The sequence below is a fragment of the Ruditapes philippinarum genome, unplaced genomic scaffold, assembly GCF_026571515.1.
Source record: "Ruditapes philippinarum isolate M1 unplaced genomic scaffold, ASM2657151v2 ctg1331_1_1_1_1, whole genome shotgun sequence".
Taxonomy (NCBI): Eukaryota; Metazoa; Mollusca; class Bivalvia; order Venerida; family Veneridae; genus Ruditapes; species Ruditapes philippinarum.
The window spans coordinates 161,814-177,595 of NW_026866104.1; the positions used below are offsets into that span (position 1 = coordinate 161,814).

At 32.5% G+C, this 15,782-nt stretch overlaps 2 protein-coding genes across 4 annotated transcripts; both read right to left on the reverse strand.

Annotated features, from left to right (window-relative positions):
* Positions 1 to 2,261: 2,261 nt before the first annotated feature.
* On the reverse strand, positions 2,262 to 6,551 carry LOC132731338 (uncharacterized). Of its 3 annotated transcripts, none has more exons than XM_060717504.1 (6): positions 6,477 to 6,551; positions 6,218 to 6,281; positions 5,310 to 5,378; positions 4,056 to 4,238; positions 3,389 to 3,601; positions 2,262 to 3,068 (listed from the first exon to the last, which is right to left on the reverse strand). In XM_060717504.1, coding segments are annotated over exons 2-6 (522 nt in total). In that variant the 5' UTR covers positions 6,273 to 6,281; positions 6,477 to 6,551; the 3' UTR covers positions 2,262 to 3,066. The 3 variants fall into 3 exon arrangements, with proteins under 3 accessions (XP_060573487.1, XP_060573488.1, XP_060573486.1); XM_060717505.1 differs by having other exon boundaries at positions 6,488 to 6,534; XM_060717503.1 differs by lacking the exon at positions 6,477 to 6,551 and having other exon boundaries at positions 6,218 to 6,437.
* A 4,395-nt stretch (positions 6,552 to 10,946) lies between these two features.
* On the reverse strand, positions 10,947 to 15,782 carry LOC132731339 (uncharacterized). Its single transcript, XM_060717506.1, has 6 exons — positions 15,663 to 15,782; positions 14,918 to 15,016; positions 13,940 to 14,008; positions 13,329 to 13,520; positions 12,739 to 12,896; positions 10,947 to 11,212 (listed from the first exon to the last, which is right to left on the reverse strand). Exons 2-6 carry the CDS (start codon positions 14,988 to 14,990, stop codon positions 11,198 to 11,200), a joined length of 507 nt encoding a protein of 168 aa, XP_060573489.1. The 5' UTR covers positions 14,991 to 15,016; positions 15,663 to 15,782; the 3' UTR covers positions 10,947 to 11,197.

A 15,782-nucleotide genomic window follows, 5' to 3' on the forward strand; every position in this document is an offset into this window, starting at 1 on the left:
TAATTAAAAAAAATATATCTTTATAAAAAATCTTTACGTGTGTACACTGTAATCTTTGTAAAATTTGGCTGAAATTCAATAATTAAAACAGCTCTATTTCCATCTTTGAAAAGCACATCAACTGACATGACCTCTTAATTTTCAAACGACCTCAAGTATCTCTTATACTGTTTAGTTTAACCAATGAAGTGATTTTCATAATTGAGCCGTGTCAGTCTGCAGTCTGATCAGGATCCATGCTGTTCGCTTACCAACTCTATAACAAGTAGAGAAAACTGATAACGAACAGCATGGATCCTGATCAGACTGCGCGGATGCGCAGGCTGGTCTGGATCCATGCTGGTCGCAAACGCACTATGTTGGTTTTGTCGTGACGCGGCTCATATGACTATCACACGACGTGAAAGTACCCTACAGGATGCAGGTTCAATTAGTTAATGGTGTACAGCTCATGTACAGCTCATTAATGAAAGACTTGCGATTAGGTTGGGTGTGAGATTATGCAAATGATCTGAAAATTTGCAGAAAAGTTATTGATCAAGACCTACATAGAATGGAACATGAATTTTGAAAATTTATTGTCCATCCAGTCACGTCAAAAACCTCGGTATCAATGTATACTTCCCAATATATTCGTTCAAACAAATAAACATTTTTACAATTTACAAATGAAAATGTTACAACGTTTAGAATGCATGAAAGTCCTATTTATCGTCTTTTGAGATGAACAGGACAAGAACCGAAATGTGGTGTTGATATCTATGTCTTTGTTTTCGGCAACCATCGCAATGTGTATATGTACTCGTATATTTTGACGTTATAAAAATATGAAATATAAGATAACTTACACTCAGAATGTATAATTTTTTTGATGAATTATGTGTTTAGTTGGTAAGAAGTTGGAAGACAAAAACAGAAATAAGCACGTGTTTAATAAGTAACACGTGAAAAACGAACTTTAACGCTAAAAATTGTTACATTCGGATAAGTTTTGACAGCTACTGATTAGTTAAAAGGGCGTCCGTGTACGAGTGCCAAACCACTTGCCCCTCACTGCTGTGTGTTCGAATCCTGACAGATACTTTGATTTCTTTCATGTGAGGATTCTTTCCAGCTAGCTTACAGAACGTCGGTGGTTCTACTCAGGTGCCCATTTGTGCCTGAAATAATGTACAGAAGGGCAACCAAGGTCTTCCTCCACAGGTAAAGCTTGAACGTCGCCATATGACCTTTTCTGTGTCAATGTGACGTAAAACCCAATCAAATGATTAGCTAAAATAGTCTTTGTTCCGAAACCAAGTGCCTATAAGAAATACATGGAACAAAATAGAACAAGCAGACAATTAAAACAAGCAATAGAGGATTAATTAAACGAATTTAATGAGACATTGTCAATAAACGAGTGTAAGACACTAGCCAACCCGGACAAAAAGTCCTCTCGTTCAAAAAATGACAAAAACAACAACAAATATATATCTTACAATTTTAATATTGAGTGCATTGAAAACAAACAACAGGTATTTAACATACCATATATTTTTGTTACGGGAGGACTTTTGTCTGCCCTGTCATTTTCACGGAAAGGCTTTTTTACGCCTTATCATTTTTGACTAGATGACTTTTGTCTGGGATGACTTTTGTTCGTTTCCCTAAAAAAACATCTTCATATTGGAGGTGATGAAAATTCTTTGGACAGGGTCAGATTTCACAGACTATAACCGTCTAAATTGGTTTGTGTTTTGATTTCTAAATGAAACACAGCTAACTGTATGTTTATGGCTGATAGATATCATTTGCCAAAAGAGTTGACAGGTGAGGATAGATAAGTTAAGCCGCGTCATGCGGATGCGCAGGCTGGTCTGGATCCAAACCCACTATGTTGGTTTTGTCATGGCGCGGCTCAAGTTATTGTTTACTTTTAGTTCAATTTTATTACAATTAGATTCACTTGAATTTTCAGATTATTACGGGTAAAAATATAAATAACACATACATTTGTGAATAATAGTAAAAAAATCACCCTTCGTAAAATATTCTGTTACCCCTCCACGTATTTTCCTCTGGTAGAGATCTTTGACAGTTTCTTACATACCTATGTATTATCTATATACTGACAAGATTCTCTCATTTTATGCATTCTGTAATATCTTTAATAACAATATAAAGTAATTGACAGCAAATACACTGTATACAGCTTATACTCTTAAAAAGCTTTATAAAAGGTTTGGGGACAGTTAAAAAAACCACACAAAACACAACTATTCATTTTATGACATATTTTGTTTATTAACACATATATAGCTACAATGCATTTAAAATGATGTTTTTAATATTAATTCGAAATGATTGAATATGTATTTTTTTCTCAGTGAAACCACTTACACTACTTTTATTATTATTTTTTATTTCTAAATGATTTTTGATAAGCAAAATCTTTATCATAAATTTTTGTGTTGACGTAATCTTGGCCAAGCAGGCTGTGAAGCAGTTTACCAGTACTAGTTGCTTTCACTTTCGCATGGAGTTAACCACTAATAGTTGCCTCCACTCTTGCAAGGAACTGAAACGTCTGTACATGTCAGTGCAGAGGTACAGAGCGAATCTCCGTAGAAAGGATTTCATGATTCAATACAACGAAAGTGAGCCGCACCGTCCGGGAATCGAACTCGAGTCACTCGATTCAAGGTCCAACGCTCTACCTATTAATCTAACCGGACATCTTGACACCGTTATTACATACTGTTACTTCTGATAATGTCGTTCCGCTCCCTTGCATAGCCTTCATATCAACACTATTTAATCATATAAAAAATATCAATCGATGAAGAACAAAACCATACAAAATATGTAAAAATAAATCAATTTCACTGATAATATCATCATAAAATGTAACCGAAAAAGTTCATAGAGTAAGGACTAAAAACTATTAACAGTATAAATGAATAATATTGCAAAAAGTGTTCAGTGCTTTAAGCACTTTGATTTTCTCAATGTGAGAACAGTTTTGATAAAGTATGACACACTGTCTCGACGACCGTAAAAATCCTCTGCCTTGTTATTCTAACATTCTGGAAAATATACATGATTGTAGTAAGAATGATTGAATATTCATTGTGGAATTTCAACAGTATACATGTAATAGGTGAAAATACACTAGAATAAATTACTTACAGCAAATATTCGAATAATTATGCTGAAAAAAGGGGATAAAAAGCAGAATTAAAAAAATACATTAGTACAATTTTTCTTGTAAAATGTACCACGATACTAAAAGCAAATTTGATCATATTTTGCCATTCCGCTTGAACTACCACTTAAAAATACCATATCATTAAATTTCATATCACCAAGGTTAAAATAATGAGAAATGAGAGAGAAATGTACTTACAACAACTGTCACAACAAAGATGGCGTATTCCATAAGCAAAGCCTGCGATCCCTAAGCCCATGAATACCCAATCAATTGTTATTGAGGCAAATGCAAATGTGATTAAATCCTTGTCGCAAATTTCGTCCAGACACCCGGTGGTCACATTGCCCTCACATCTAGTGAAATCGACATCATTTAACTTTCCAAAATGTGGGTATACCCAAACACTACCTGTAATACAAATGGTACATACAGCTAAACAATTTATTGAAGAAGCAGACCCAAAGGTCATTAAAATTTCTCCAAGGTCAAACTCAAATCTCAGGTATTTGATTGGTCAAAAAGCAGCATAGAATGGTACACTGACCAATGAAAATCCTGAGATCCGAGACAGAAAATCGTCTCTATCGAGTACCGTATCAATGGTTTTGTGCATTTAGCAATTGTTTGCTGCATTAATTGTATAAAATAAATAGCTAAATGAATAAATTTTGTAAATGAATAAATTTTGTAAATTAATAAATTTTTATTATAAATAAATGAATAAATATTGTAAATAAATAATTGTAAAAATAAATTAATTTTGTAGATAAAAAAACATTGTAATTTAAACCATAGAGCTATATTTAATTTCACACTATATTAAGTATCTGTATAAAAAACGTTCATCCAATGAGCAATTTACCGCATATCAGCCAGGCAATGTTAAACAGAAGCCCAACAATACTACACACTACAGATCCCAGGGAGGTCTCTTGTCCCTCCTCTTTGCGTCTGCATCCACCGAACAGAAGCGGTGCCAAACCGCTAACTATCAGGTAGATTGGGATCATCTGTTCTAACGGACAATCATGGATATAAACGCTACCTGTTGGACGAAAGAAAAAAACACGTTGAAATATATCTTTATATATATTAAAGGACAATATAACTCAATCAAAAATAGCAACAACATTTTAATGACAATGTAAGTATGCAAATTTAAAAGTTACTTGTTGGACATATAAATGCAATAAATGATTTACACTCGTACAATATGAAATAAAGATATAAAAATAACATTCTGAGTAGGTTGTTTAGGTTTCATTTTAAATATACATTTTACATCATTTCTGTTTTTCTCTTAAAATGATGGACTATAAAATATGATAAAGAAGATCTACAAGGAAAGGCGGTCATCAAAGAACGCATCCCCAATATAACCAAAAATCACAGACCACCTGCTAGAAACCCAGCAGGACACCAAACAGGACAAAATATGTAACATTATTAAACAAAACAACGGAAGTTTTAAATTGAGACAAATAACATGTCAATTCAATCGATCTGTCGTCAATAGATGATATCTTGATACAAGTATATAAATATATTTACGGATGTGACCACTCAATGCTACAAATCGGAATAGTCGTAAGTATGGTCATAAAATTAATGGGACCGAATGTTGTAACATATATGCTGTATATACTCGTATATATGAATGAAAAAACATGGAAGAAGTTTCAAATAAACAGCATAGAAACATCATATATCATAGAAATATTCATAGAAACATCATATATCATAGACATATTCATAGAAACATCATATATCATAGACATATTCATAGAAACATCACAGAAACATGAAAGAAATATCAAAGAAACATCATAGAGACATCATATATCATAGACATATTCATAGGAACATCACAGAAACTTGAAAAAGTATCAAAGAAACATCATATATCATAGAAATATTCATAGAAACATCATATAAACATGAAAGAAATATCAAAGAGACATTATATCTTTAAAATATTCATGGAAACACCATATATCATAGAAATATGCATGGAAGCATCATGTATCATATAAATAATCATAGTAACATCATAGAAACATCAATGGAAATTTCATACATCAAAGAAAGGTCATAGAAACCTCATAAAAACACTTACCCATTACGATTTTAGCAATGCCATAACCGAGTAGTGCCAAAACTAGCAAGAAAATCACGCAACAGCACGCTGAAACACAAATATCAATGTACAGTCTATACAGTGAACATGCATATTATTATAATGTGTATTTCCATTTATATTTTTTCACGTTTATATTATTCATATACATATGACGTCTGCAAACAATTAAACTAAACTAAAAAGAAAATATGCTTTATTTGAGGACAATCTCACTGGCAAACATTAAAATTAAGAATAAAAAGTAAAAGTCAGATTTATGAACCTTGACTCATGCCATGTAGGTGATGTTTGGGAAGAACCATTTAAGAATAAAGTTTCTCTGTTTTAGAATTCTAGAGCATCAGTGATAATTAAATCAATTTGAAAACATGAACTTTAATATTTAACAGGGAATCATTTTTCAGTTTGTAGATCCCAGATTTATGGATTTTGTATTTTCCTACTATCATACAATGGAATACTTGACGATCATGTATGTTGTAATTACTTAAGTGAAATTTTATATATGTAAAATATTTTTCTTCTAAAACAACTTCAAAACATCTAAAAACATGTAAAATATGTACTGCAATTGTTTATGCACAATATAAGTTATCATTCAAATATATGCATTCATTTCTTATTGGAAAAAAGTGGCTTAGACTTTATCGAAAATAAATTTCTAATGATCTCCCTAGCTTTATTCACATGAAATAAAAATTCGGTAAGATCTTTACAAATAATGCTTTTTGGAACTTATCAAATCGACAAATCTTCATTTGAGCATCATATTTATGATATAAAATCATAAAAATTGAGTTACAGGATCTTAAACATACATGCATACATACATCAACATGTCAAGGACAATAATGTCGTCAATTGTTAAATCAAATTAGACTTACTCATTGCTCCACAAAACTTGCATAATCCATCTCCGTCTGATTTGCCTTTCCCCATTATTCTTTACTATCAATATACAAATAATTCAATAGAAAAAGCGCTGATTCAGCTATTTGTGATATTTAAATAATATAAAAGATTTTCTTTGATTATTTATAAAAACTTTTTCGAAATGAAAAAAAAGCAAAAATTTGTATTGATTTGCATCTGTGATGCCAAATTATTGAAAATAAACTAATTAAATAAGAAAAAGAGAATTACATTTAAACTACACTCTATATCGTAATTTTTCTTTCTGGTCATTAATTGGTTGTTATAATTTGAGGTCAATTGGATTTTGCTGATCTATATGACACTTAACAACAGGATGTTTACTTCAATTACGCGTAATTAAATAGTTTACAAAGACGTATTGTAACACGGATGTATCTTTACGTTCTAAAGTACATGTAATATACAAAATTTTGATTTGACCTGGCCAATGAGTGCAATCATACAGCATGTTCGTAAGTTCAATTAATATACAAAGCTTGAATCTTATAATAATTGGTTTATCTAAATTCAGTTTACGATGTATTTTGATATATTTAAGCAATGTCCTGAACGCTGCTGTTCTAAAGATTAAATGATTTATTTGCTAAACTTATATAAGAACATTCACAAAGCACTTAACACAAAGGATGAACTCACTCGGGGCATCTTGTGCCTTTTAAAAACGTTCATATACGAAGTTGTCTGAGAGAAAACCTTGTCGTTAAAATTGAGGAAAAATTTGGAAGGCATCAGCATATTCTCAAAAGCTTTGTCCAAAAACGAGCTGCTTCTTTACAAAAGATATTGAAGCTGACATATGAACTAAATTTTGACAATTCAACTAAAACAAAACAAATCTATAGACTTATAAATGTAAAGGTTAATAAACAAATGCAGACTTGTAAATACATTGCTTTGCCCGTTTAGTAAATAAATGTTAGAAAAAGTAACGCGTATTTGACCACGAAGTTTACTTTTTATGCTGATGTTGACTGAAACACGGCTGTTATTGAATATTCAGGTTAATTTATGCTTAAATATCTTATTTCGCTTTATTAAGCATTATCAAATCTTTAAAATGTTTTATCTTTAAAAGATCACATGAGCAGCGTATCTTATTACAACTATTTGTCAAAGTACATAGATTTCTTTTCATGAACGTTTTCAACTTTTTACTCCTAAAATATGAAAGGGCATACCCGCTTGTTGCTATCTTCATTTATATATCAATTCAGCTTAACATATTTTTATGACATATTCCATATATTACAATTATTGTATGACACTGCTGACTTCCTCATGAAACATGTGCCAATCAACATATTTTTAGGTTCTGATTGCGATACGACGTTATACTCGTATGTTCAGTTGCAATCATAACGCTAGACGGCGGAAACCATATTAAATCAAAGGGCTGCAAGCTCTGTGGTATTTTCTGATCTTTCCTGTAAGTTTATTTTTTATATACTATTATTCATCTTACGCAGCGACTGCGTTTAACAGTTTGTGATTGATACATATGGAATTTTGCATGCCTAGAGTTGCATCAAAAATCATTTTTCATTTTTTATTACAGCCACACTTTATCCTTGCATATCGTGGCTACTTCCTTAAAAAAGACACTTCAAAAAAAAATGTTGCCTCGACAAGGATTTTAACCTTAGGCCTCTCACACCCTAAACGAGCGCGCTACCTCTGCACCACAGTGAAGTAATACGTATGTAGCGTGAATAAAAACAAATATATTGTAATTCTAAAATTGAGAATTTTCATTTCGTATTTGTAATCCTTATTAATTTCGAGGTATTTTGTTCACGATAAACCTGTTGTTAAACACTGATGAAAATAATTTAGCGAAAATCTTCTCGCCAAAACAGTCCGACAAGTATTCCATTACTCGACAGTCACATTTATTTGTGTACTACGCTCTGGAGTATTCGGTAATCGACATAGCTAAAAATAGCATTTTCATTGATTAAGCTTTACGAAAATAGCCGAACATTTTTCATTGGGTAAAAAAGATATTCATCCGCGAAATTTGTGATTGTAACCTCATATTTCTATTGACTACTCTAAACTTTTAATGCACTGTAATTCGTAAATGCATACATTAAAAATTATTCTTTATTTTAAATTGCTGGTTTTTAAGCAGTTCTGAGTGAGAACTACTTTGCGTTGTTAGGTCTGTTAGGAAAATTTGTGTTAGACCGTGGATGTTAGCTATGTATTTACTGATCTTGCGATCAGAAAATACAAAAATCACATTTATTTGTGTTTAATAATTTCTCCCGAAACTGGTACATTGCAGAGCATTTAGTATCTTTAAACACAAATTATAAATATGTTGTTATATACATTGTATCAGATGTATTCCCGCCAACCCTAGGAGTAAGCGGGAACTTTCACGTTTGAATTCTCAACTCCCGGCTCTACCGGAACAGTTGAATGGTAAATATTTTTCACAAACACACTGCGAATTAAGCTATATCATCTGCCATATTAAATTTGTTAGATATTACTGAGATTTTCATCAAATACTTAGTGAGCAATTTTCATGGAGGAGCAATTTTCATGGAGCAAAAAGTGTTCTGTGTGTAATGTTCATTTGTTCTTCATGGAGTGAGAATGTAATAGAAAGAGCATCGAAACACGAGGCTATCTGATTTGTACGAGGGGGCGTAGCCCCCGAGTATAAATCAGATTGCCGAGTGTTTTGATGTTCTTTCTCTTTTGTATCATAGTCAAACATAAAACACGTTCCCTGATACTACAATATGAAACCCCACAAAAAAGTAACCAATGAACGAGCATCTGAATAAGATATCTTTCTCTGTCGTCACAATATGTAAACCCCGGACAAAATGAACCAATCAATGGGCATGCTCTGGAGTGCGGGTAACTAATACCTGCACTCCAGTTAACGCACTGTGCATGTATATCTATACGATTTACCTCTGTCACGTTTTCAACAGAAAGGTCCCCAAACTATGATACAATAAGTAGTTAGTTAATTGTCATATTCATTTGCCGCACCAACACAGAAAAGGTGAAATGGCGGTTTTCAAACTTTATATAGTTGGAGGAAGACTTCAAGTGCTATTTCGTGCATGATTTCAAGCACGAGCGGGCACCTGTGTAGAACCACCGACGTTCCGTAAGCTAGCTGGATAGCGATTAATGTTCAAAGAGTGACAAGTGACTTATATACATGTAGAGTAAGTACAGGTTTGTAAGTAATATTTCTTATGAAAGTAGTGATCAGAATAAACTCTCATACTGCGAGGAGTGGTCAGTGTTTAATGTTTAGTGAGTTATGTTCAGTGCTCATTATGGATGTTCAATTTATGAGAAGTTGTTAGCGATTACCGCCATTCTATGAATGAATATTATTCATGATAAAAAAAGTGCTGCTCATGTATTGACTAGTGAGTACTATTCCCATCATAATTTGTGATAAGGGAGTTTCTTAATTGCTATTTTCTGTAGTGATAAGTAAAAAATGTTAATATGGTAAGTAGTGGTTAGTGCGTAAAAACGTTTAATTTTAACCATGCGATTGTGTGTTTTTAGTTTTTTTATAGCTCGGCGCCGGAAATTCGATATGTCCGAGATCTCAGCGTCCATGCCGGTCCACTCTAGAAGTCACATCGGGGACGTCTTTTTCAAGCCGATCTTCCTTAACCTGTTCTACGTTCGTTGGAAGAAAATACAATACTGGCAAGGCATCATGTTCCGTGACGGCAGCAAACAGGCGGTTAACATAAAACGGCCATTGTTAGTGCCACCCTCCCGAGACGACTTGACCTGCCTTCTCCACGACGTGCACGTCTCGGGAGGGAAGTTCAACTTAGTGTTGAGATGCGTTACAGCTCGTTGACAAATTCCAAATAAAATCCTAACAAAGCAGTTTTGCAATAGGATGTGGTCGACAATAAAGCAGCTATCATAATGCCAAACGCATACAGTATATCAAGATGTAATTGTACATGTATTTCTACACTGTACTTTATTATTGTCATGAGTCATTCTATAGTTTGCCTTAATAGCATTTAGATGTATGCAATTTTAAGTTAAGATGATATTTGTTATAAACAATATGTATTGTCATGTGGCAGAAATTCTTTCAATTTAAGAAAATAAAATAACCTCCCCCTCCCCACTCCGCCCACCAGAAAAAAAGCATAAACATGTCATAAAAGTAAATTCGTGTCGCGTATGTTCTTTCCATCTAAAATTCATTCCAGAATGAGACCACCAGTCTTAAAGCATCTTTATCCATGCAGCGGATTTTGATGATAAAGCAGGAGGAGAAACAAATAACATTTTACTTTAGGCCTGATTGCGTAGTATCTTTATCTAACAATTTCTTGATATAAAATGTGTTTTCTTTTAAAGTAAGATATAATTGTTTTCTGTGTGATCATTATCCTTAAACAATTACTTCAATTCAGTACTTTGATTGATTTCATAAAGCGACCTAAAAAGGTTTTCAATTCATTAAGTTGAATACCTTATTTTCAATGGAAGTTCAAATGACTCGAAATACATCTTTGCAAAAGGTAAAACTTAAAGAACGCGTAAAATGTCAAAAATGAAAACGTGAAAAGGATAAAATGTTGCAGCGTAAAAGCGAAACTTCATCAGTATAAAACAATTAAATAAACAAGATATACAGTATAAAATGTATAAGAAAACACCGCGAGCTTTTTTACAATTTTATTTTTTAGCTAAATAACAAAAATCAAAGATATGGCAAAACTGAAAAAAATGAAGATTTGGTTTAATTGAGCTATTCATTAACAGAAGTGTGAGATATTGACTGCCGTCCACGCTCTCTATCACCGGCTTTAAGTAGAGCCCTAAAAAGTTTGACAAGAAGTCAATTTTCAGTCAAAATACGATCATGAAAGATACATCCAAATTATGGCCCCTCTGATGATAGTCGTTTTTTACATCATTACGTACTGAAAATAATAATAATAATAATAATAATATTAATTGAACTCAAGATGCTTTAAAAAAAAACAAATTACCCCAAACCAAATAACTAAACTACATGTACATATGTATATATGTGTGTGTGTTATGGACAAAGATTCATAAATAGTAAAGAAGAAAACATCTTCATTAAAAATTAACAACAACAAACAAACCAAAAAACTTCAAAATAAACATTTTGCCGGCTCGCCACGGCGAGCCGGTATTACGGTAGGATTTTACTGAGAAACAACCTAAAACTCCGAAGCTATCCAAAAATTTAATCGAAGCTTGGCTTCCAGCTTTCTACAAAATTTATCTATCAGGGCTAGGATCCAAAATTATTTAGCCAATCAAATTTAATCTTACATAGCGTCAAAAAACCTTCAATTTTCACGCCATTTTTAAAAATCAGCAAGTATTGTTTTGAGCGGAAAGATATAATGATGATTAAAATGTTTGTCTTTATGAATTCTTTTCAATAAATCATATTTACACTGACTTCTGATTTAGCGATTTCACCTGTTTTCTCTGTAGTAAGTTTTCGTTTGGTTAATTAACATAAGTGTACATCTGGTTCTGTGCATTTTTTATTTTTCCTTTTTTCCGGTCGTTTTATCCTTTCCGGTATTTAGTGTATGTATTTACTGGCCGGGATCCGGGACGCCCGGGATCCGGGATCGTATAAGATATGGAGGAAAAACCTAATGAACTATATTTGTGTTGATTGTTGTCGTAATGAAAGGCCATTAAACGTTATTTTTTTATTATATATAATGAACGTTAAATTAATTTAACTTAGAATATAGATATATTTAGAGCTATTTATTAACAAACTTAAAATGCGGAAATCACAATACTTATAATTATATGCCTGGCTGAATTGATTGACAACTTGTGTTTACTTTAGGACTTGTGCCTCTCATTCCAATACTAAATAACATACATGTATTACAACTTAATTTTGTATAAAGAGACATCTTTATGAAATCTACCTATCTAACATTTTGTGGTCAAGGTCAACAGGCCATAGAGTAACTGTGCATAGACATAGGTTCTTCATTCAATCTGTTTACATGCACCTTCATATATACTCATACTCATCTTGGTTTAACTGAGAGAACTTTATATGTCACTTTCAGTCATTGAGTTTAAGATTTTGAACTTACTGGCCCGAATTCCAGTTTTGAATTGATTCTACTAAATAATTAACAGAATTTTCTTAAATTTACATTGGCCTGAACTTATATACACTGGCCATCGGGCACCGGGCCAGTGTTGACTTCACTTTTATTTTGATGTTCGCTGAAGTCTCTTCAGCTAACAGAACTGTCATTTTTACATTTAAACACACCCCTTGAAAAAAATTACGAAGCGAGTCGCTACTAGCTTTTTTAAAAGCTAACCTTGTTACTGATATTGTAGTTTTACAGTAATATAGAGAGGGTAGGACACTAAACCTTGTAGTTTCGAATTCATGTTATACGATACACTATGATTGGTTATCAAATACCTGTTTCTGCGCGCGCATCGCACATGCCAACCGTACTACCAGTTGTGTCCACATACTCATCGTTGACCAGTTCACAGTTATCATGGCAAACGCAAACGATCTCAGTGTGTTATTGCATTGTCCCTGTGAAGCCCAGTTTGGATATATCCATATACCGCCTACAAAAATACATTGTATGTAAATGTTTGTGCATACAAAATTCAAAGTTGATTGTGATTAACACGTTGCCTATACCACGTGACTTTTTCTGATTTGCGTGGGGCAGAAAAAAAAGTCGGTCCAGAATTTATTCTCCTCAATAACTTGTTTACAATCACATTCAAGCGAAGAACCCAAATTTTTGTGTGAAAAAAATAAATATTTCTGTCGAAAAGTCAAACAGCGCGAATTTCTGATTATCCAAACATGCGATTTGTAAATCACTTTAAGAAGTAATTTTCCCCCAGGATACAGAAAATACATTTTAATGTATATATCCAAATATAAAAATTAATAAATATTAGTGTACGTGTTTATGAATCATATAAACGTCACGACAGACCAATGAAAATCGACAAATTTGCTGTGATATTTAAAAAGAATGATATTACCGCATATGCACCATATAACACTAAGGAATGATCCAATACAAATAGATATATATCCCTTCATTTTTAAACTGTCGCTGCTATCCTCCTTTACATGAGACCAAAATCCACAGAAGAATAATGGTATAAATGCATCTAGAATAAGCCATACTGGGATTAACGGCTGCACATCACAGTCATGCACGTACGTTGACCCTTAGAATAGAAGAGGGTAATACATGTATATGTATTTATTAAAACAATATTTTTAACAACAACAACAACAGCAGCAACAACAACAACAACTAAACAAATAGAAAACAAATAGAAAAACAACAAACGACAATAACAACATTTATAACACATTTTCACTGATCAATAAACATCATCATCATCATCATTATCAACTACAACAACAGCAGCAGCAGCAACCACCACCACCGTCTAGAAGAAATATCGTTTCTACCAACCCTTACCCAACTGCCGCAGGAGGGAGACAAAATGCGATACAATTCATTTTGACTTGATAAAAAAAATATTATTTTTGTCATAGTTTCCGAACTATCAAAATTGTGTCAGGTTAAACAAATAGCTGTTATCGAGTTTATAAAGTATGTATAAAGTTACCCACTTACCTATAACAAGTTTTGTTACACCAAGAACTACCCAAGCAACTGTTTGAGCTACTAGCAAATAGTAGAGAGCTGCAAACCAAATAAATTAGTAAATAAAAACATGCCGGTAGTTAGAAGTAAACGGCAGCACATGTCATAATATCTAAGACATGTGATGAGTCACGTGATATATGTGATACAGTTTATGTTACATAATTATATTCGTAAGCCGTCTGGTTAGCTCAATAGGTAGAACATTGGACTGTGAATCGGGCGACCCGGGTTTGATTCCCGGACGGCGCTGGTCACTTTTGTTGCGATTGATCATGAAATCCTTTCTACGGTCATTCGCACTGTACCTCTGCTCTGGCACGTACAGAAGTTTCAGTTCCTTGTGATGGTAAACTGCTCTGGTGAATTCCATGTGGCTTACTGCCGTGTTCCGGAGTGAAAACTACCAACACCACCACCACCATATATACTCGTATTTAAGTTCTAAAAAAAAACTCTCTTGAAGGCACATAAAGCCTACGAAATCAGTTTTAGTTAAATCTGTAGAAAGGGCAATTATATTTAATTTTTTTGATTGCTGATAAAGGTAGCGAAATGTAAACAAAGTGATATTTTGACTTGTCTTCCATACAAAAATCTAAATCATCAAAACGCGAAGGGAGCAAAGGATATCTCATCTATATATGGTCAAGAAGTAAGATTTTGGAATCTGTTACAGGACATAAAATATAAAATTTTAAAAATGAAAATATATTACGATTTTTAGTCTTAATAAACATATTAAACACGTTCTAAGTTTTAATGTGACAATAATATTATTTAAATTTGATATCCTTATTTTAAACTAAGAAACCGTGTTTCACAAATAGAGTGAGTGGCAACTCATAAATAAAAAAGCTTTGCTTATAACGGATTTAATACTTTCATCAAAACTTTTTTTTTTAGCTTATTGTATAAAAAGGTGTAAGTAGATGTATTTTGCATTACCTCTGGACCCAAGGAAGGTCAATCTTTTTGGCTCAACGTGTTTGTTTAAGTCAATATTACTATCTTCCATCATATTGATTATATTTTACCTCTTTAGATCTACATAGAAATTAATTTAATTGAAGTATTAAACGTTAAACATTGCAGTCATAATGTAATATGATGTTTAAGATGACATGTTCATAGCCTTATGTCTATTTGAAAAATGAATAAATAAATAAATTAATTAATAAAATCCTCTAAAACACAATATACATACAACACTGTAAACGTAAGATGTGAGTTATACCGCTGATAATTTTGCTATATAGGCCTATGCAACCTTATTTATGGTTTTAGTATGAACTCCAAATTAGATATCGTATTTCGTATCTAATGCTGATTACATTATCAGATCGTTCATAACAATATGATAATAGAATTGTTATAAGGATATCAACATTTTAATGAAATGTATAAATTTAATCATATAGTTTCCCTCCCTATTTTATAAACAATTTATTTTGTTACATGTAATTATTGTATAGATCTAACTGGTTACAATTAGTTAAAATATTGAGAGAAGCAAAGAAAAAAAATAATGTAGAATAGAACTACAAAATGTATACAGTACAGTACTGTACTGTATACAGTATATCCACGATAGTGTAATACTGTGTATACTGTAGAACTTAGTATCTAGAGATGTCTTTTATTAGATCTAATCAAGATATTTTATATTCTACACAGATCTAAATTACATTACCCTAGTCTAGTTATCGTGCGTATATCCTACATGTATATAGATAATCATATACATTTAACAAGTAAAACGACAATTTGATTGTTCTCATGTTGACAGAATGGCGGTCCGAGATTTTCCCCG